General features: G+C 57.5%; 1 protein-coding gene across 2 annotated transcripts in view; it reads right to left on the bottom strand.

The window, feature by feature from the left end:
• Window positions 1-20,329, bottom strand: part of SCARB1 (scavenger receptor class B member 1) — a 54,128-nt gene that overhangs the window by 3,827 nt on the left and 29,972 nt on the right. The window contains exons 5-12 of one of the 2 annotated variants that reach the window (XM_053928246.1): window positions 17,987-18,082; window positions 16,004-16,119; window positions 14,184-14,350; window positions 10,458-10,576; window positions 7,266-7,339; window positions 4,149-4,200; window positions 3,236-3,382; window positions 130-258 (exon numbers count right to left, since the gene is read on the bottom strand). In XM_053928246.1, the coding sequence (XP_053784221.1) occupies window positions 130-258; window positions 3,236-3,382; window positions 4,149-4,200; window positions 7,266-7,339; window positions 10,458-10,576; window positions 14,184-14,350; window positions 16,004-16,119; window positions 17,987-18,082 (900 nt within the window). The remainder of the gene's footprint in view (window positions 1-129; window positions 259-3,235; window positions 3,383-4,148; window positions 4,201-7,265; window positions 7,340-10,457; window positions 10,577-14,183; window positions 14,351-16,003; window positions 16,120-17,986; window positions 18,083-20,329) is intronic. The other variant, XM_053928247.1, reaches the window with a different exon arrangement.

The following is a 20,329-nucleotide window of genomic DNA, read 5'->3' as shown; positions in this document are numbered from 1 at the left end:
TTCTCCGACCGTGGTCTGTCCGCAGGTCCAGGTGCCGCTCGGGCTGCAGAAGTGCGTGTATTTCAGGTGGCTGGGGCTCTACTTACTAGGGGAGGGGCAGGGGGAGGGGCGGCGTTACCTGGTACCCACCTACAGTCTTGCTTCTTGCAGCACTGTGCCCTTGGCGGCTGGTGTCATCAGGGATTCAGAAAAAGCCTGCATGGCCTCCTTATCCTTTGGGCCCTTTTTATTACTACTCCAAAATAAATAGCATCTCTCCTAGAAGACAACCAAGCTAATTTGTAGTTGACGTTGCAGCCACACAGAAAACGCTTTACACGGTTCTTGGATGTTCGAGAACACACGGGAGGATGCAGAATTCTAGAGTCCGACACCACTAACCACGGGAGGGGGCTAAAGCTGCCCGTCACCAGAGACAGAAGCACCAGCATCTTTGGGGCACGCGCCTGGCCAGATGCGCAGGCCGGGCCGAAGAGGGTTTGCCCACTTGAAAATTTAGGAATCGAGGTGGGCGGATGGGCAAGGAATCAGCAGGTCCAGCGAGGGGGCATTTTAAATCAACCAGAAACTGATTTTTTTCTGTTAAAAAAATACTATTGATTCTTTGCAAAGCATGACTTGAGAAGCAAAACTTCTCTGAACAGAAATTAAAATATGTTGAGTTCTCCAGCACAAACACGTGGAACCTGTAAGGCCTAACCCCAGGGAAGCCGAAACTTACAAAATGGGATACATTTCAATGAAGGAGCCTCCGCTGAAACCTGCAATGTGGGGGGGAGCCTCTGCTGGTTCATCATGGGAACAATAAATAGGAACAAGGTTTCTCAGTGGGCTGGGGGGCAAGACAGCAACCCAGGGGGTGGGGGTTAGGCAGGGGAGAGGCCCAAGCCAGCATTTCACAAGCTGTCCTCCCTCTCCTCCTGGCCCCCCCTTAGGATAGGCGGTTCGGAGAGAGACAGAGGGGCAGAGGGGACTGAAGGCAGAGGCTGCCTTGGCCTCCTCCCCCTGCCCAGCCGCTCAGCAGTCGGCCCCCGGGAGCCCCCGCGTGCGGCTGTGTGCGTCTTCACCACTGGAAACCCACCCAGGAGGCAACCTCTGGCTGGGAGCTCTGGCTTCTGGTCCCTCCCACCCTCTCAGCATAATTTAAGTCAAGAAACTGTAGGGAATTCCCTTCTGTTCACTGGAGTGACAGCCCGCTCAGCCTGGCTGTCACCGGGGCCTGTGACAGAGCCCAGGGGCCCCCGCAGTCTCATTACCAGAGGCTGCGAGGTGGCGAGAGCTGGCAGCCTTTTCCCCCAGAGAAGGGGAGTTTGCAGGCAATCGGCGAAGGGCCTGAGGACTCAGGTGAAGTGCCCGGGATGGCAGGGCTTCTCCCAGTGAGTATGAGAGCGTGCGAGCTGCTCCCAGAGCCAGGAGGAAGAAAGAGCTGTCGCAAAGCTTAGGCAGGAAGCAGGAGTGGCAGACGGCCCGGGGTGGAGGGGGGCAGGGAGGCGGAGCTGAGTGGGCAGCACCCCATCCCCAAGGCCTGGGCCTGGAGCCCAGGACAAGGTGGGGGCCACCAAGGTGGCTTCTGGTGCATGGATCCCAAATGGCTTCTCAAGACTCCCTGTGACTGAGCAGTGTCCCTGCGCCTCCCCGCCCCCCCTCCCGCCCCTCACCCCCGCTGCAATGTCCCTGGAGCCCCACGGTCACAGGCCTGTCCGCGTGTGACTACAGTATCTGCTTCCCATCGGCCTTGCCCCTGGCCTCCAGACTTACATTCTGGCCACTTCTGAGCTCCCAGACTGCATGGTGCCTCGGAAAAAAGTCAGCTGCTCAGCCCGGGCACTGTGGCTCAGTGGGTTGGGTGTCAACCCGTAAAGTGAAAGGTCGTGGGTTCAATTCCCAGTCAGGGCACAGGCCTGGGTTGCGGGTTTGGTCCCTGGTTGGTTCATGTTCAAGAGACAGCCAATCGGTGTTTCTCTCTCACGTTGATGTTTCTCTTCCTTTCTTTCTCCCTCCCTTCCCCTCTCTCCAAAAATAACATTTATGAATGGGAGGGTGCACAGCATCAAGCCAAGAACGGGTATTGTTGTCACTGCCTCTTCTTCCTGCCTCTAGGGGGTGGCTGCCTTCTTCTCCGGCTACGATTCCTTCCAAAAATCAGCGGACAAAGCCTCAGATAGCTTCCTGTACCCCAGGAATCGGTTCCAAGCTGCTCGCCCTGTGTGACGGGCCCAGTGTGGCCTGCCTCTGCCCCTGCCCCCTCTCAGATGCCACCTCACTCCCGTCCAGCCACCCTGGCCCTGCAGGGTCACTTCTGAGTGCCCCACTGTCCCTGCCTCAGGGCCCTGGCACTGGCCCTTCCTTCCCGTCGGGAATGCGTTCCGTGACCATGTGCCGAGCACCTCCTTGCCATCTGCGTTCAAGCTCAAATTCTACCTTTCCCCACACTCTCTCTGCAGTTGTCCCCAACCCCCTGGGACGCTGCGCTGTCCAGTCTGGAGGCCAGAGATGGCCGCAGGGGCCTTTGAAATGGAGCACGTCCAAATCTGGACCCACTATAAGAGTCAAATGATTTCAAAGACCGATTTTAAAGACTTGACAAGGGAAAAAAATCACAAAAACTAATAATGCTATTTTTATAGTAACTGCATGTTGGAATGGTCATATTTTGGGTATATTCAGATGAAATAAAATACAATTAAGATTAATTTTTTTACTTAACGTGGCTGTTAGAAAACTTAAATTTACAGTCGCACACGTGGCTCAGGCTGTGTTCCTGGTGGACAGCACCTCATGTTTTCTACTGTCTTTCTCGTCAATGACACTCTTTTTTGTGTATTTCCCTGGTCATTATCTGTCTCCCTGCCTGGAATGCAAGCCCCACCCCCTGCCACTGGGTGCCCTGCCCCTGACCGAGTCTAGCTCCCGCAGGTGCTGACTCGATGAACAAGCCACTCAAGTACCAGGTCTCATCACCTGAAGCCCACTGGCAGCCCCTCTGGGGGAGGGTCCCCAGGCCTCCCAGGACAGGCAGAGAAGTGGCCATGCAGGATGCAGGAGGAGCAAGGACCCAGTGACAGCTCCCTTGATCCGGCAGACACCCGGATGCTGCCCGAGGCAGGCTCCAGGCTGCAGGCATCTGCTGGGACCTGGGGAAGGGACAACTGGGCCATCCCACCCAAGCCCCTCTCTCCCCCAGCAGGAAAGCAGTGCGCCGCCCGGCCCGGGCCATACTCCGGCCACCACCTACTTGGCTCCGGATTTGGTAGATGACAGGGATGAGCAGCAGGACGCCGCCCAGGGCGAGAAGGACGTACTGGGCGTAGTGCAGCACCTTGGGCATCAGCACCAGCTGGGTGTAGAATGTCTGAAGCGTCTCGCCCTCCATGGCTCCTCTCTGGGGAGGGAGAATGACAGGCACATCAGCTGGGGCCACACACAGTTGCCCCTGCACTCCTCCCCCCCACCCCCCAAGCCTGTGGGTGGTCTCCATTTCCTCCAGGGCCACACCAAGAGTCTACATTTCCCAGACTCCCTTGCAGTTGGCATGGCCATGTGATCTCATTCTGGCCAATGGGACGCAGGCACAGTGATGCTACAACCTCCACCCCTGGCTGGTAAAAACCTGCCCCTAGGATTCTCTCCACTGCTTTCCCCACCCACCAAACAGGGGTGGGTTCTGAGGGTCTTGACAGCAGGCCCCCCGGGATGGAAGGAGCCAGGCCAACCCCAAGTGGCTCTGTGGAGCAGAGCCCTGCCTCCCACCAGCCCACACCAGACTGCCGAGCACTTGACATTGGGGGGCTGCCTGGTCCAGCCCCCCCCCCCCCGTTTAAAATGCAGAAGTAACCCTGTGAAGCTGGGAAAGAAATTTCACATGAAAAGCTGACACCCTGAAAATCGACTTCCCTTGTCTCAGGAGAAGTGGTCACACTACCATCAAAAAACTGCCCCCCAGGGCGGCGCTGTCCTCCCAGGTGGTCCTTTCTGCTCAAGGGGGTGGTTGACAACATGGTTGCAGAGCGGAAAGTTTCCCCTGGATTGTTCCAGGTCGCACGGGCCGCCTCCCCCACCCAGCCTCGGATGCCCCCATGGGCTCCCCGCTGAGGTACCGGAGGCCATGCCCAGGGGAGCCCAGTGCAGGGACAGCGAGGTGGCCTTACCTCCTCAAACCACATCAGTGGCAGGACCACCGGCACAATCTTCCCGGTTTGTCTGGAAATAAGGGAGACAAAGCCAGTGAGAAGTGGGGCCAGGGTGGCCTCCGGCAGGCAGGCTTGGCCGTGCCGTCCCCAGCTCCAGGGGCAGGCGGGCTCTGACAGCAACAGTGCCATCGGCGCAGGCTGGAGGGAAGGCATTTCCTGGCAAGGAGCAACCCGACAACCGGGCAAGACATTTTTCAGTTGAAAACTCCCCCCATAGAGGGTAGGGCCGCCTGTGACCTAGCCGACGGCAGCTCATTCCTGTTGGAAAAAGAGCCGCAGTTCACTCAGGAAGGCCACGCGCCCAGTTGACAAGCCACGTGGCTTAGGCTGACACCTGCTGTCCTTCGGGGGGGCTGGGATTTGGGGACCTACCGGGTAGAGGGGGCCTAGGTGACCAGCCCCCCATAAACACCCTGGGACTGAGTCTCTCATGAGCTTCCCTGGGGACAGCATTTCACATGCATTGTCTCAACACGCTGCTGTGGGTTTGCGTGGCAGCCCGTGCCCGGTTCTCCCAGCCTCCCCCCTGTGGGCCTCCACCTTTGCTGATGTTGCTTTGGATCCTCTCACTGGAATAAATCACAGCTGTGAGAACGGCCCCGTGCTGGGTCCTGTGACCTTCTCAGCCAATCCCCAAGCCTGAGCTTGGTTTCGGGGACCAGACATAGCCACTCACTAGCTCGCCGTGTGACCTCGGGCAGCTGCCTGCCCCCTCTGTGCCTCCTCCTCACGGGGCTCGAATGAGGGTTAGGGCTAGGGTCAACCGAGCTTCCTCACCCTGGACCTGCTGACAGGCACCACTGTCCAGAGAGGGGTGGAGCTCGCTCGGGGGCCAGGGGCCAGGCGCAGCGCAAGGGCCAAATCCTCGCCACGCCTCTCAAACAGGTCTCGGGCTGCCCATTAAGGAGAGGTTTGTGCAATGAACTCATGCAGCGCAGTGTCACCCATAGGGAGAGGCTCGGAGCACGCTCTGGAAACAGACTTTGGCCTCTTTTATCGGCATTTGTAAAAGTTGCTGTGCGTTCAATGCAAGTGGCATCTTATCACCAGATAGAGCTCTTGTGAGCAAACAGCACAGAAGTCCCTGACGACTCTGGACGGCCCTGCTTCTGGGCATGGGCCCCGGAGTTCACAGACCTTTCCCACGCCTGTTCCTCATCTGCCCTCCAGGTGGCGACAAGCGCTGCGCTGGAGGCCAGCTCCCTAGAGACCAGGGCTCCAGCCGGCAGGGATGGCCGACCAGGACACAGAAGCCCAGGAAGGTCCGGGGAGCAGCTCGAGGGCCCTAACAGGCTGAATCCGGCCCCCCAGGGGTTCTGATGTCCTGGGCAGCGTTTGTCAAGAATTTGAATTCACTCCTGGCGGGTGGAAATGGAGGGAGCTCATGTTAAAAATCCCGATTTTGAAAAATGCAGTTGAAAACGCACAGGATAAGACCCCACTGGGCCCCTAGCCCTGGTGCTGGGCAGGGCTGGCCCTCGGCCCAGTCCCCACTCAGGCTGCCCTCTAATCTGTCACCTGGCCGCCCAGGTGCATTTGAGCTACCAGACAGGGTGGCCGGCCGGGGGTGCCCTTCACAGCCCACACACCCTGCCAGAACTAACCCTCGGAAAGGCCTCCAGGGGCAAATGAAAAGCTGGGTGGGCTGAAGAGGGGGCTCGTTTTACTCCCCGCTGCTCTCGGGCCACGTGCTTTTCTCTCCAGCCGAGAGGCGGCTCACACAGCGGCCCGGAAGCCCACATCCCTGCAGCCCAGGAATCTTTCCAGAGGGTATTTTTCCAATGAGACTATTCCAAATATGCCAACAAGTACAGACATCGACATGGCAGTGAGCCCGTGTACTCCCGCACTCAGCTCGGTCACAACGTAGCCTTATGACAAACGGCGGCGAGGACGTGGAGCCGGAACCTCCTCCGTGCCCGAGGGGAATGGAAACGGTGCGGCCGCTCGGGGAAGAGCCTGGCAGGTGCCCGGCCGTCAGACACAGGGTGACCGTCTCACTCAGCACTTCTGCTCCCGAGGGACCGACCCGAGAAAAATGGGGACACGCGCCACAGAGAAACCGATCTGTGAACAGTCAGAGCAGCATGGGTCACGGTGGCCAAAAACCAGACACAACCCACATGTCCATTGGCTGGTAGACAAAATGCGGTCCCTCCAGACAACGGAATGTGGCTCAGCCAGGAGAAGGGACGGAGCTCTGGCACCGGCTGCAACGTGGATGGCCTTTGGGAACAGGACGCTGGGTGACAGACGCCACACGCCAAAGGCCACATGGTGTAGGATTCCATGTGTAGGAAATGGAAGAAGAGACAAATCCATGGAGACAGGAAGTAGATTGGCGGTCGCCTGGGGCTGAGGGAAATGGAGAGTGAGGGTTTTTTTGGGTGGGGGGAGGTTGATGAAGATGTTCTAAAATCATGATGGGACCTGGCTGGAGTGGCTCAGGGGACTGAGCGCCGGCCTGTGAACTGAAAGGCTACCAATTCGATTCCCAGTCAGGGCACCTGCCTGGGTTGTGGGCCAGGTCCCCAGCAGGGGGCACGTAAGAGGCAACCACACGTGGATGTTTCTCTCCCTCTCTTTCTCCTCCCTCTTCTCCTCCCTCTAAAGGTAAATAAATAGCATCTTAAAAATAAATAAATAAAATTGTGGCGATGGCTGCACAATTTTGAGAAAATACTACAATTACTGAATCATATACTCTTAAAGGGTGGGCTTTATGATACATGAATTAAAGCTTGATAGAGCTACTATTCAAAAAAAAATTTTTTTTAATCGGTGCTTAAAAAAATTCCTCCCGTCACGTGACTCATCATGGTGAAGGCCGCTGTCCGGTAAGTTCCCGCAGGCGAACGCTTGGTTTGCCGGGGTTTCATCCTTGCCGCTCTGTTGAGTGGCCAACAGCTTGGATGGGACGTTCTGCCTGAACTGGGGGACCGATGGCGAGAGACCAAGGGGTTTAGGGGGCAGGGATGTCGGGATGCAGGTGGTGCCGAGACCCCCATTAGGGGAGCGATGGCTGGGACCAGCTGGGCCGGCTGCCCGCCGCCCCCCCACCCCCGCCCTACTCACCCGATGCCTTTGACGGACTTGATGTAGAGACTGAGCTGCAGCTTCACGGAGCAGTTCATGGGGATTCCTGTGACCTACGGCAACACCTGCAGTGAGGGCCTGGCCTCCCTGGCCCCACCCCAGAGCGGGGCACGTCCCGGCTCCGACGCCTCTGCTCCGGGGGGGCCCCTTCTCCTCACTCGGAACCCTAAAAGGTAAATGCATGCTTCCCAACGGCCTCGAGGGGCCCCTCCAGGGAGCAAGCCTCTGCCCGGATGGAAAAACCCGAATCCCTCCGTCTGCCCTCTAGGGCGCTCCTTCCCCAAACTCAGAAAGACATTTGCACCACCGCCCCCGTTGAACAGAAAAGATCGCAGGTGGAGACAGCCCGTCTCCTCGCGATTCCACCATTTCCCAATCATCTGCGGCCCAGCGACACAGCTTCCTCGTGTTTATTTGTGTGGTGAGCCTTCTTGTTATGGGAAATTTTTAAATTTCTGATTGAGACAGTGATAGAGAGCTGCCTTTGTGCAGAATCTATTTTTCTTAACTGAGACGTGTTTTAAAAAGAAGTAAGTGATGGCCGTGGCATGCACGTAGGACCCAAGTCAGGAGAGACTTTTGAAACGACGCCAGGAAAGTACAGTGGGAACGAAGCCAGGTTTGGGTCCAGGGACCACGGCTCGGCTTCTCGGCTCAGACTGCTGGGTGGGGACACCCGGCCCACCTCCCGGGGGGTCTACAAGAGCCACCCCGGGGCCTAGAATGGCTGTGTTATTGTCACCTGTCCCGGGGGGGAAGCCCGGCGTTCTGACCACCGCCAGGGCCCGGGTGGCACAGAAGAGCAGGTCAAAGTTTGGGCTGCTGTGACCCCAGGAGAGTTTGAACTTATGAAACTGGAGGGATAGGAGGGAGACCACCCAGTGTGGAGGAGTCAGCTGGGCAGGCTGGTCTGCCCTACCTGCAGGGGGCGCTGGCACGCCAGCCCATAGAGGGCATCTGGCACCTGAATTTGGGGAGGGCTCTCACCACCCCCCCATCCCATCCCTGACGGATAAGAGGAACTGTCTGTGCAGGACCACTTGGGCTGACACCTGCTGTCCTTCAGTGGGGCTGGGGTTTGGGGATCTGCTAGGTGACCAGCCCCCCTAATAGCACCCTGCACGCTGAGTCTCTCATGGGCTTCCTGGGTAGATGGCACATCACACGTGTCCTCTCAGCTCATGGCTGGAGGAGCGAAGTGTGGCCTGGGTGGCTCCGCCAGGAACCTGTGTCCCCCGGGGCCTGTCCCTCTGCCACTGGGCTTGTGTCCTTCGCTGGACTCGAGCGCGACCCTGACTCCACCAACATGCCGAGTCTTGGGACCCCTCCCAGACCATTGCTGAAAGTGGGTGGCCTTGCGGGCCACCCTCCCGCGTCCACTGTCTACAACAGACTCTGCATCCTGGGTCTCCACTCAGGTCCCCCCTCCTGTCCTCAGTGGGGCCCTGCAGCTCCCACACCTCAGGGGAGAGAAACTTGGATTGGGAAGCCAGGTGCCCACCCCCGCCCCCACCCCGGACTGAGGAGAAGCTTCCAGAGACCTTGCGTTTGGGGGCTAATGCCTAACAGGCAGCACACTGACCCCACAATACCCTCCCAAATGTCCCCAACAACAGAAGGGGACAGGACACTTCCTTTCCCCACCTGCCTCTCGGACCTGCACAGAGAGGAGAGGGCAGCTGGGCGGCCGCTGCCAACAGCTGGGAGCCTCTCTCAGGCCACCCAGCTGCCCTCACTGCTGGCTTCCCAGCGTGGGGAAGCGGGGAGAAAAGCCATGCACTGAAGAAAAAGTCCCTGGTGAGGACGGACAAGACACCTGGCTCCCGCTGGAGCTCCCCAGGAGCAGTAGAGGCCAGCTGTGCTGCAAGGAGCTGAGAGAGAAGGTGGGCAGCCCCCCGTCAGCTCCTCAGAGCTCGTTACAATTTGGGGTGGGGGCTGGGTGGAGGAGGAAGGGATGGAGAAGTCCGAATGGCAGCTACAGAACAGTCCCCGGGACGTAGAGTCCGGCCCAGGCAACATAGTCGGTGCTGTTGTGCTAACCAACCATGTCAACTCAACTAACTAACAGCGACCGAGTCCACAGGAGCTGCAGAAGAGCGCAGGACCTCGTGATGGGGTGTTGGGAGAGCCGCGTTCGAATCAGCTCTGTCCCTCACTCTTCCCCATCAATACCAAAGCCACACTCGCTGAGGTCCCAGGGCCTCCTCTGTGATGACTGCAAGAGAAGGCTCTCTCCATGCACAGGAATCCCCTCTGGAGCCCACGACCCCGTCTGCTGGTTGTGCCACTCAGCCTACCTGGACGGCAGCTCCCCCCACCCGTCCCCCGGGACAGGGGAGCGGCTGTGCCTGCCTCCCACATCGCTAGCAAGCTCAACGAGCCGATGCACGTGGGAGGATCCAGCTAGTGCCTGGGTCACCGCAGGCCCGCAACACATATGTGCCCAATGAGAAGTGTCTGCGCCACAGCCAACTTCACGGGCCTGGGCTTTTGGAGAGAGAGAATCGAGAGACAGAGAGAGACAGAGAGAGAGAGGGAACGCCAGGGGCCAGCTGGACCAGGCAGCGGCTGCAAAGCACAGGAAAAGTGGTGGGAAGCAGCATCGGGCAGAAGAGCTTCAGAAAAGGCCTGTGGGGGTGACTGCAAGTCCACTCAGGAGGCAGAAAAACCCCGAATTTTTAAGCCCATGGTAGATGCCACCAAGTCCAAATGGGCACATTCTATAGGGAACAGATGCTGAGAGAAGAGGCAATAGCTAAGGACACAGCCATGGGAGGGCCACACTGCGCAGGTCTGACACCCTCCTGTCCCCTCATTTATCTGCAAGACATTCCAGAATCTTCTTGGTACTTCAAGATCTTTATGGTATGTTGGCATAACCAGAGGGCTGCTCTAGATAATTTGCAAGCTGATAATGACTAATTAATTTACTGTCTTACGGGCCCTTATAGACGTAAGTCCCCAGTAAGGAGACAATAAAGTTCTTGAACTATGGAATCAGAGCAAAGTATGGACCTTTGATGGTTTGATATTCTAGAAGCTCTCAAAGCCAAGGAGAGCCAGCCAGGCTTCCCACCACCCTGCCCCCACAGCTTGGTGCCTGGGGGAGAAGCAGGGGCAACTGTGCACCAGCCAGAACGCCACCCCCCGGGCTGACAGGCAGAGGCTCACCGGGTGGATGTCCAGGAACAGGGAATGTTCCTTCTCGTCAGGGTGCAGGCCGAGCACCGCGTCTGCCAGGACCGGGTCGGCGTTGTAGAAGTGAGGATGGGAGAGGAACAAGGGTGCATCTGGAAGGCAGAGGGCGGAGTCGGCATGTCAGGCAAGCAGGGCGCCTTGGCACGTCCAGAGGCTTCACGCCAGGCCCGGAGCCAGATGTAGGGATGGACGGACGATGAAACAGCCACCGCCTGCAGAGCACCCCCGGACGATGATGACAAGATGCAAGCAACAATGGCTAGACATGGAGAGTCCCTTCATTCCGTCTGAAAAGCACCCAAGAGGCCCTGGGCACTGGAACCCAGCGGGGGATAAGCTCGGTGCCACAGGGACGGCAAGGCAGGAGCTGCTGACTCTGGTGCAGGAAGGATGGAGGAAGGGAGAGGAGACGGCTGCAGGGTGCCAGGCCAAGGTCGGGGCGCAGCATTCCAGGAGGAAGGGGTGGCAGAAGCAAATGCGGGGGGTGGGAAGAGCCTGTGGAGCGGACGGTGTGGGGAGAGCAGTCGCAGGAGTTGAGGACACAAAGGCGAGTCAAGGCCAGGTTGGAACTCGGGTGGGAGAAGGAGAACTTGATCATCAAGCCAAGCAGCCCAGGCTGTCTTCCGCAGGCAACGCAGCAGCAGTCCGACAGGCCCAGGTGTGCACACCTGCGGCCAGGTCTCCCCGACGTGCACGGGAGGGGAGAAGACACACCTGCTTTGCTCTCACCTAGCAGCCGGTCTGCGGGATGGACACCAGCATGGGTGAACAGGGACGGACTCGGACCCCTGAGTGAGAAGTTCACACCCAGACACGTGAGGTCAAGCCTCTCCACCAACCCACTGAGGGGCCAACACTGGCGTGTCATCGTGAGCTCAGGACACAGACGACGGGCCGAGGGACAGCGAGCTGACGCGGGAAGGAAGGAGCCTCTCAGACTCCCCAGGGCCCGGAGCCGGCACATCGCAGACAGCGCACAGACGGGGGTGGCCAGGGGCCGGGCCGGGAGAGGGCGGTGACGGCTCCCGAGGGTGGGTTCTCAGTTTGGGGTGTTGAGAATGTTCTGGAACTAGACAGAGGTGGTGGCTGTACTAAATGCCAGTGAACTGTGCACTTCAACATGGTTAGTTGGAGGTTACGTGAACTTCACCTCGATAAGAAAAAAGAATGAAAAAAACAAACCCTCCCGAGGTCTCACTCCCGAACACCCAGCTGGTCAGCTGCCAGACCGACACCCGTGTTTGGTGGCCTCACAGGTCTGGACTCCCTTCTGCTTTTCTTGGCAGAGCCGAGCGCCGGCGGGAAATGAAAGCTGGGACTGTATCAACGTCTGACTTCACTGTTCCCAGGCCCTTCTGCATCCGTCACCTTAACATTTCTCAACGGTAATGCCTTCATTCCAGCACCCCTTCCACTTGGCCATCAACTCCAGATACCCCCCCACACACACACACTTATATAATTGGCTTCTTTGAACCAACAGCCAGTGCTTGACTTAAACAGCTGTATTTTAGGGGGGGGGCTTCATACATGAGCCGAAACTGGCCAACACACACCTGCCACAATCAGAAAGAAAACAGGAATAAGGACAACGGAAGCCTGTAGACGTCGGACGTGCTAACCAGACACTGTGACCCGCACAAGGCTTTGACCTCGGACCTGCTGTCTCTCTGTTAAAGAGACAGATGAGGGTCGGAGAAGCGTCCGAGCCCCCCCAGCCCCAACAGAGGCTCCCTCCGGGAGGTTGTCAGAAAGGCAGAAAGGGAACGGAAGACGGAAGTCCTTTTTCGCCATGGAGGTCACTGTCATTTAAAGCCAGCTCCTTGCACCTTTGACGTCATCTCCAGCACCCCGAGGGACGATGTCCCACACTTGGAAAGCCCCATTTCCCATCCCCCCATCTCCACGGTGAAAGGAGGCCATCAGAGCAAACACGAGAACCCCATCGCCCCAGGTGGCGAAACTCTGGGGCCCGCGGTTCCGGAGGGGGTCACCCAGCCAGGCCCTTGCAGGTGCCGAATCTCAACCAGGGCTCTCGGCCATGCCTCCAAGGCCAGGGTTGGGGAGACAGGAGGGGCTGGACCCATCTGCCGTCACCTGTCCTGCCTCCAGACATCACGTCCACTTGGCTTTTTAGGGCCATGCATGCATTTCTTTTTATCTGATTTCCAAACAGAACGAGGGAAACCTGCCCGGGTTAAAAGTGCTAATTAATTTACTGCTTTATGGCACAATTAACCAGCTCCGTATCGATCATGATTAAGAGGCTGTGTTGTGAAAGTCTCAGGCCCTTACACAGCAGGGAGCTTTGAGGACAGGGAGTTCTCTGTGTCCAAGACATTTTCAAGACCCAGAGAGGGAAATCTGTGGTCATTCCTTCAGATAAGCTGCCACAGACAAACGGAGCCAGGAGCGCCAGGAGACACACACACACAAGAGCATTCTGGTGGCACTATGATCACGTTCAAATAACTGGAAACGCAGACGCCAGGGAACAGCGAAGGGCGTAAGGAAACGGAGGTGTGTCTCCAGGGGGGGACACTACACGGCACCGAGGAGGCCGCCCACAGCACCCCCAACAGTGAGGGCGGACCGCACCCACGCGACCATGGGCAAAGGGGCCGGGACACCCGAGAAATGGAGGGTGTACTGTCTGGTTCCTTTCACACAAAGACCAAGTCAGGCCCGCGACTGGGAGGGGCCCGGGGCGGCTGGGGCTGCTCCTGTTCTGTGGGTGGGTCAAGACGCCGGCCGCTGCTTGGAACTCCAGACTGCACGTGCTGTTTGGGCACCTGTCTGTACAGGTGTTTATTTCAACGCGACAGGAAAAACTTCCCATGAAGGGCTTTAGATTCCCTCATGCTTTCCAAGTCCTTCTGGTAGACAGGCTCGGGTGGGGTGGTGCCGGCCGGAAGGACGGCCCGTGGCAGGGTACGGGAAGGGAGGGCCTGCACCGGAGGGAGGCTGGGCGCCTAGGTCTCCTACCCGTGCACAGGGCAGGGAGGCCTCTGGAGCAGGGGCCTGCATGGCGACCTTGAGTCTGGAAGGTCCCTTGGGCTGCTCCCGGGAACAGCCTCTGGCAGAGCTTCCCACGACGGTGAAACGCTAGCTTTCGGAGCCGCCTAGTTCGGCCAGTGTGGCCCAGGAACTACGGCCTTTGCGATTTTATGTCATCCAAGCCCATTCCCGTGTACGCAGCCACACGAGGCCAGTGGGGACCGCAATGGGCAGTCTGGACAGAGGGTCGTACGAGGGAAGCCACAGTAGAACAGGGCGGCCAACTGGAGAGGCCCGGACCAGGGCTCAGAGACCACGGTGACCCCCCCACGAGGGGGCGGGGGATGGGAGAGGAGGCAGGGCTGTCGGGGCTTGCTGGGACTGCCTGAGGATGAGGAGAGGAGAATGGAGCTGACAGCCAAGTGTCAAATCGAGTGACAGGTCGGGTGCCTTGGGGACTGGCACTGGAAAGCACCGAGGGCTCCGGGGACAGAGGTCTGCGGTCGTGGCGCTGATTCTGGTCCCCTAAGTTTGGGGGAATTTATCACTGACACGTGCCGCTTATTTTTTTCGCAAATTATCTTTCTGCTGCCCTCATTGTCGGAGGCCCGGTGGGGCTGCCCAGGATGAAGGTCGCAGCAGACACGGGGTCCCCGCATCCCCCCTCCTGCCCTCCCATCACCGGGGCCGGATGACACGTACTGAACCTGCAGGTGCTGACGTTTTGGATCCCGGACTGCAGGCACGGGCAGAAGCCCTCGTTGGGCGGGTAGACAGACCCGTTGGCAAATAAGGTGTCGGGGGCCTTGAACCGAAAGATGGGGATGCCTTCGAACACGCCCGCCTCCTGGTAGATGAGCTTCATGGACCTGCAGGGGGCAGACGAGGGGCAGGGTGACACCCAGGACACAGTGGCTGCCACCAGGTCCCGCTGAGGGCCACCTGCACCGCCACCCCTGGGGTCCCAGCGGCCGTCATGCTCCTGTTTAACTCGGCAGTCGCTTGCGTCCAATCAACAGAAGATCCAGTGTCCTCACTGTGGCCCACAACCCCCTACGGGGCCCAGCCCCCGCCTGTCCACTTCTGCGCCCTCGGCCTCCTAGAGCTTCCTCCAACATGCTCACTCCTGCCCCTGGGCCTTTGTACCTGCTGCTCCTGGAACTCCTTCCCTCGAACTCTCACACACCGGACGCCAGTTCCCTGGGTTCAGCCGCCACCCCGTCAGGTGGCAGCAACGTGCCCCATGCCCCGTCACCACCCACCTGTTCACCTGCTGCGGCTCTCAAACGCACACCCACACATGAACTTGGACTAGAACTGTGCTGCTCACACTGTGTGTCCAGGTGGCCACTCACCACACGTGGCTCTAGAGCCCCTGAAACCAGGGAGTCCCCACGGGAACACCCCATTAGGGGCAAAACACATTCCAGGGTTCTGGGGCTGGGTACCGAGAGAAATGTAAAATGTCTCTTCAATAGCATTGTACATGGTTTACACATCGAGATGACGGTATCTCGCACATACCAGGGACAAGCAAAACGTATCATTAAATTAACTTCCCTTATTTTGCGTCACCTGTTTTAATGCAGCCAGCAGTGAACTGGAAATCGAGCACAGGACTTCGGGTGACAGTTTTACTGGGTAGCGTGGGCCTAGCTGCCGGGGGCCTTACACCGATGCTCAGTGGCCTCATTTTGATGGCGATGTGGTTACAACAAAATTCCTCGTTTTTAGAAAACACCCAGTGATGGATGTTGGCACCCACTTACCCTCAAACGGCCCAGGAACAGTCCACCCCGAGAGGGAGACAGGGCAGGAGAGACTCAGCCGCGAAGCTGGGGGAGGAGGGGCATGGGGGCTAACTACACTTCCTTGCCGTCTTTCTCTAAGTCCCAATCCCTGCTTTTGAGCACACACAGACCAGCCCCCAGGGCATGTCTGCGGAGTCCCCCCCCCCCTCGCCCTCCCCACCCCCACCAGGGCACAGTTACTGAGGGTGAGGGACCTGGCCCATCTCGTCACTGCCGTGTCCCCAGCACCTCGCCCAGATAGGCTCCAGAAAGGTTCGCTGGGAAGGCAGAGGAGTCCAAGTTCACATGGAGAACTCCCTTGTGGAAGAACCCAAACCCCGGACCTGCTGGGACTGTTCAGCCCAAACTGACCTCCGGGGCTGCCACGCCAAAGACCGAGGGGCCGCCATGGAAGCGTCCAGGTGTCTTGGCACCCTGACGGAATTAGGGTGGCTAGCCAGCACCCCAGGGAGCGATCACGCCCTTATTTCACAGCCCCCTGTGACCTAGACGGTTTCCCGCCCACCACCAATGGCGACAACACCAGCAGCCCCTCTCTGAGCCCTGCAAAAGTGGCAATGGCGGGAGTCTAGCTCTTGGAGGTGCGACCAGAGAGCATTCAGTGGGGCGCGAGGGCTGGGGAGGACACGGGAAGCCGAAACTCCTTCCAAGGAAGGCAAGTTAGGCCTGGAAGCGGACCTCCGCGCCCTGGACGCCCTGGACGCCACTTACCGGCAGGCCTCCGGGCTGTAGAACTCCAGCGAATACTCGGGGGTCATGAAGGGTGCCCACATCTGCCCAGAAGTCCCGTTGATCATGTTGCACTGGTCCGAGTGCCAGAAGTCAATCTGCGGGAGGCGGGTAGACACCGAGCTGAGGGCAGCCCCGCCGCAGGAGCGGCGACGTCCAGAGCCGTGCGCCCTGGGGTACGCGGCACCCCTCAGTTCCCAGTACCATCCCTGGACAGAAGCCAGGCCCCTTGGAGAGATGGCCTGGCACAGCGGCAGGAGAGATGCTGGAAGGTTCGACTTGGCTGGGGCCTCAGTCACCTCGTCTGTAAAATGGGCCTATCACCTACACACCCAAGGATGCAGCAAGGGGGTGAGGTGGCACGTGGGACATCCACACGCCCGTCTCAGAGAGGAAGCCACCAGACACTCCCTGAAACCAGAGGAAGTAAGCAGGTGGCACACTAAGGGGATGTGTTTAAACTCATCGTGGCGGCCCCCCGGAGAGAGCCACAAACAGTGGCGGCCCCCAGCAGGGTGGCCTGCACGGGAGAAACCAGGCGTCTCCCTTCCTGCCCGTCTGTGCGGGCAGAACGTGTGTGTGATGCCGTGTGTGTGTGCGTTTCTATGTTGGGAAAACAGGCCAGAGGGAACTTCAACACTTCACTAACAGCCACCAGCTAGGAGGGGTCCTCTGGCTGCTGGGGCTCAGGCAGGGGCGGAGTTTGTACCCCCCAACCCCCCCACCCCCGCCCACAGGTCTTGGCCCCTACGACCAGGTGAGCATTTGGCAGGTGTGAGTGACAATCACATTTGTGCATAATGAGGAAAGGCCACCAAGGGGTACAAGGCCACACCGTGGATGTAGTATGATCTCACCGTGTATGTAGTATGATTTCGCCATGTTCACAGCCTACTGTACACACCGTGTATGTAGTATGATCTTACCATGTTCACACCATACTACATACACCGTGTGTGTAGTATGATTTCACCATGTTCACCGCACACTACATACACTATGTATGTAGTGTGATTTCACTGTGTATGTAGTATGATTTCGCCATGTTCACAGCTCGCCAAAGTTCCACGCGAACGGATACAAAGAGGCAGGAAGAGCATCCTCCGGCCAGTAACTGTGGGCTTCCTCTGTGGGTCGGGGTGAGGCGAAGCTGGGCGTGCGATAGAACGTGGGCTTTCTATCTGCCTCCATTATTCCATTTTTAATGTCTTCTTGTGTTTCCAATGTAATGGTACTTATTTTTCTACTCAAAACCTCTTCCGATGCAAAGGACAGTTATAGCATCAGTGTAGTATTTTCAAAATGTTTTTGTGAATTAAGAACCACAGGGAACAGAATGAAATCTTAACCATTTGCAACAACAGGGGTGGACCTAGAGGGTCTTGTGCTGAGTGAAGTAAGGCAGACGGAAGGACAAATACCCTATGATGTCACTTTTAGGTGCAATCTGAAGAACAAGACGAGCGAACGAACCAGACTCGTCGACACAGAGAACAGACGGGGGGCAGCCAGAGGGGCGGGGCTGGGGGCTGGGAGAGACAGGTGAAAGGAACGAGCTTCAAACTGACAGTCACAAAACAGTCTCGGGGACGCAAAGTCTGGCACAGGGAACAGTAGTCACATTGTCACAACTACGTGTGGTGCCAGGCGGGTACTAGAAACGTCACGGGGAGACGCTGTATAAACTATGTGAGTGGCTAAGCATTTTGAAACTAATACAAAATAATATCGAGTGGCAACTGTGGTTGAAAAAAAAACCCACAAGAAAGGACCTTGATCCCGAGTATACACTTGGTGCTAAATGTGTACAGTTGCTCTGCGGCACCCACCCGCCCACCAGAACCCAGAGCTCGGAGCCTTAAGCCCAGGTGTGTTCTCCCTCGTGGATGCGATCGCCCTCCCGGGGTTAGGAGGAAGGTGGTCAGCGGCGGTCCAGGCGTCCCCCACTGCTCCCTCCGGCCTCACCTTGCTGAGCCCGTTCCACTTATCCACGAGGTGGATCCGGCTGAAGTTTTTGATCCCCGTGAACACGGTGAAGAGCCCGGAATTGGAGTTGTTGAGCTGTGGGCGCGGCAGAGAACAGCGTCTTTAAGCCTCAGGATGGGGGCAAAGGGACCCTCAGGCCCGCCTGTTTAGTTGCAGGCTGTTCTTGCACCCCCAGCGCCTGGGGGTGAAGAGGAGGGGGACTTGGGGACGTTTTAGAAGGGACAGTCCTGATGACAGCGTCCCTCCTAGAAAGTGTCTGCCTTCCTTCCCTTCCCAACTCGAGGAGAGTCTGGTTCTCCCGCGAGGTGAGTGGTAGGGTCACCCCTCCCAACACGCCCTTAAAATAAAGCCGTCATGTCACCTCTGTCATCAATAAAGGAGAACCAGAAGTGGCATGTCACTTCCAGGGGGCAGCTTCGTGGGCCAGTGCGTGCGCATTTTACCTGCATTTCACCGTGGAAGTATCAAGCTGCAACCTCCCCGCCACCCCGGGTCCCGAGTGACTGCAGAGACCCCTGGCCACCCACACTGGACACAAACAAGAAGTGAATCTTCATGGTGTGAAGCCTGAGATTCTAGGGCTGCTTGTTACGCAGCACAACTGGATGACTGATACAGGACCCCAGGTTTGTCAGGCACTTTCTAGACGGCGAGCCCCAGGCTTTGGAACTCCGAGGGTATTTTCTAGAGTCAGACCTTCTACCTCAGAGCGAAGACATGCAGGGTGCAAAGAAAGGAGTGGCGGCTGGGTGAAACCTCGAAGCACCGCTTCACCCCTGAGGAGGCCACAGAGTGGGAGGTGTAGCACGTGCCAGGAACTCAGCAACGGTTGTTTGCTGGCCAAAGGGGCTACAGCGATCGCCGCCTGGCTCGGCAAACAGGCTCCACCCGGAGCAGGCTCTGCTCCAAGCCCTGCTCTGCACGTCACGTCGGCTGACCATTCAGAGCTTCCGGAGCTCATACTTCAGCCATTATGAGAGGAGGCTGAAGGAGACTCTACAAAGAGGCATTGGGACTAAAAACATACAGTTTTAAGCCTTGGCTGGTGTGGCTCGGTGGACTGAGCTTGGGCTGTGAACCAGAGTCGCCGGTTTGATTCCCAGTCAGGGCATGTACCCAGGTTGCGGGCCAGGTCCCTAGTGGGGGCCACGCGAGAGGCAACCACACATATATTTCTCTCCCTCTCTCTAAAAATAAAAAAATCTTTTTTAAAAATACAGTTTTAATGTATAAAAACTGCTGAGCACAGTCCTGGGACGTAGTAAGAACTCAAAATGCCAGCCCTTCCTTCATTACTATTGTTATTACATTAATAAATGCTCGTGCAAAAAGACGGTTAACCAGTAACTATAACAGACAAAGTGTATCAGAGACTGCTATCTACTGCCCAACGTCCACTCTCCTCTTTCTCCTTCATAACAAAACCCAACCCTTACTTAGCATCACCTCACCAGCTAAAAGGCTACATTTCCTAGCTTCCCTTGCAGCTAGGTTGGCCCTGTGACTAAGTTCTGGCCATAGAAAAGTAAGTGGAAATTGATTTTCTCCCTCCCAAAGAGGGAGACAGCTGGGACATGCTGTTCTGTCCTCAACTTCCCTACCGGCCTCCACTGCCCATGCTGCCTGGGATGTGGATGTGATGGCTGGTGATCTAGCAGCCTCATTGGACCATGTCATAACCTTTCGTATGGAAACCACGCCTGAGAATGGCAGAGCACAGTAGTAGGATCCTGGATCATTGAAGAGTCCAAAGCCACCACACCAACACTGAACTGGCTGTTATTTGGGGGTTTCCACTATATACGGTCAAATATAGATTAAGGTATGCTAGTGACTTCGTAACGACTTTTACTTGTTTACAAGTTTACAAGGTGCTTTCCTGGAGTCATGTCACCCCAAACCTGCCAACGCACCCACACACCCAGAACCAGTCAAACCCGTGGGGAGCACCTATCATGTGCCAGGGACAGAGTCACGATTTCTCCCTCCCTCTCTCCCCAACAATATAGCAGTAGAGAGCGAAGAGGAGGTCGAAGCTGGAGCAACCCCAGGGGCTCATTAAATCCTGTTGCTGAGGGAGCCAAGGTCAGGGTCAGAGGTCAGGAATCAGAGTCATGGCCCAGGAAATCAATCACTGACCCTTCCGGGTTACCAGCAGTCAAGATTAGGAAACAATCAGGAGAAATGCTGTAGTCGACATTTATGACCTGCCTCCTCAGTACCCACTCCCCCTTCTTCCAGCAAAGACGCCAATTGTCTAAATTCAGCCCAATCACATCATATGAGCCTGGATCAAACTGCACCTGAATTCATCCTTAGAGT

Source organism: Desmodus rotundus, chromosome 7 (assembly GCF_022682495.2).
Source record: "Desmodus rotundus isolate HL8 chromosome 7, HLdesRot8A.1, whole genome shotgun sequence".
Taxonomy (NCBI): domain Eukaryota; kingdom Metazoa; phylum Chordata; class Mammalia; order Chiroptera; family Phyllostomidae; genus Desmodus; species Desmodus rotundus.
This window is presented reverse-complemented; position numbering and strand designations above follow the sequence as displayed.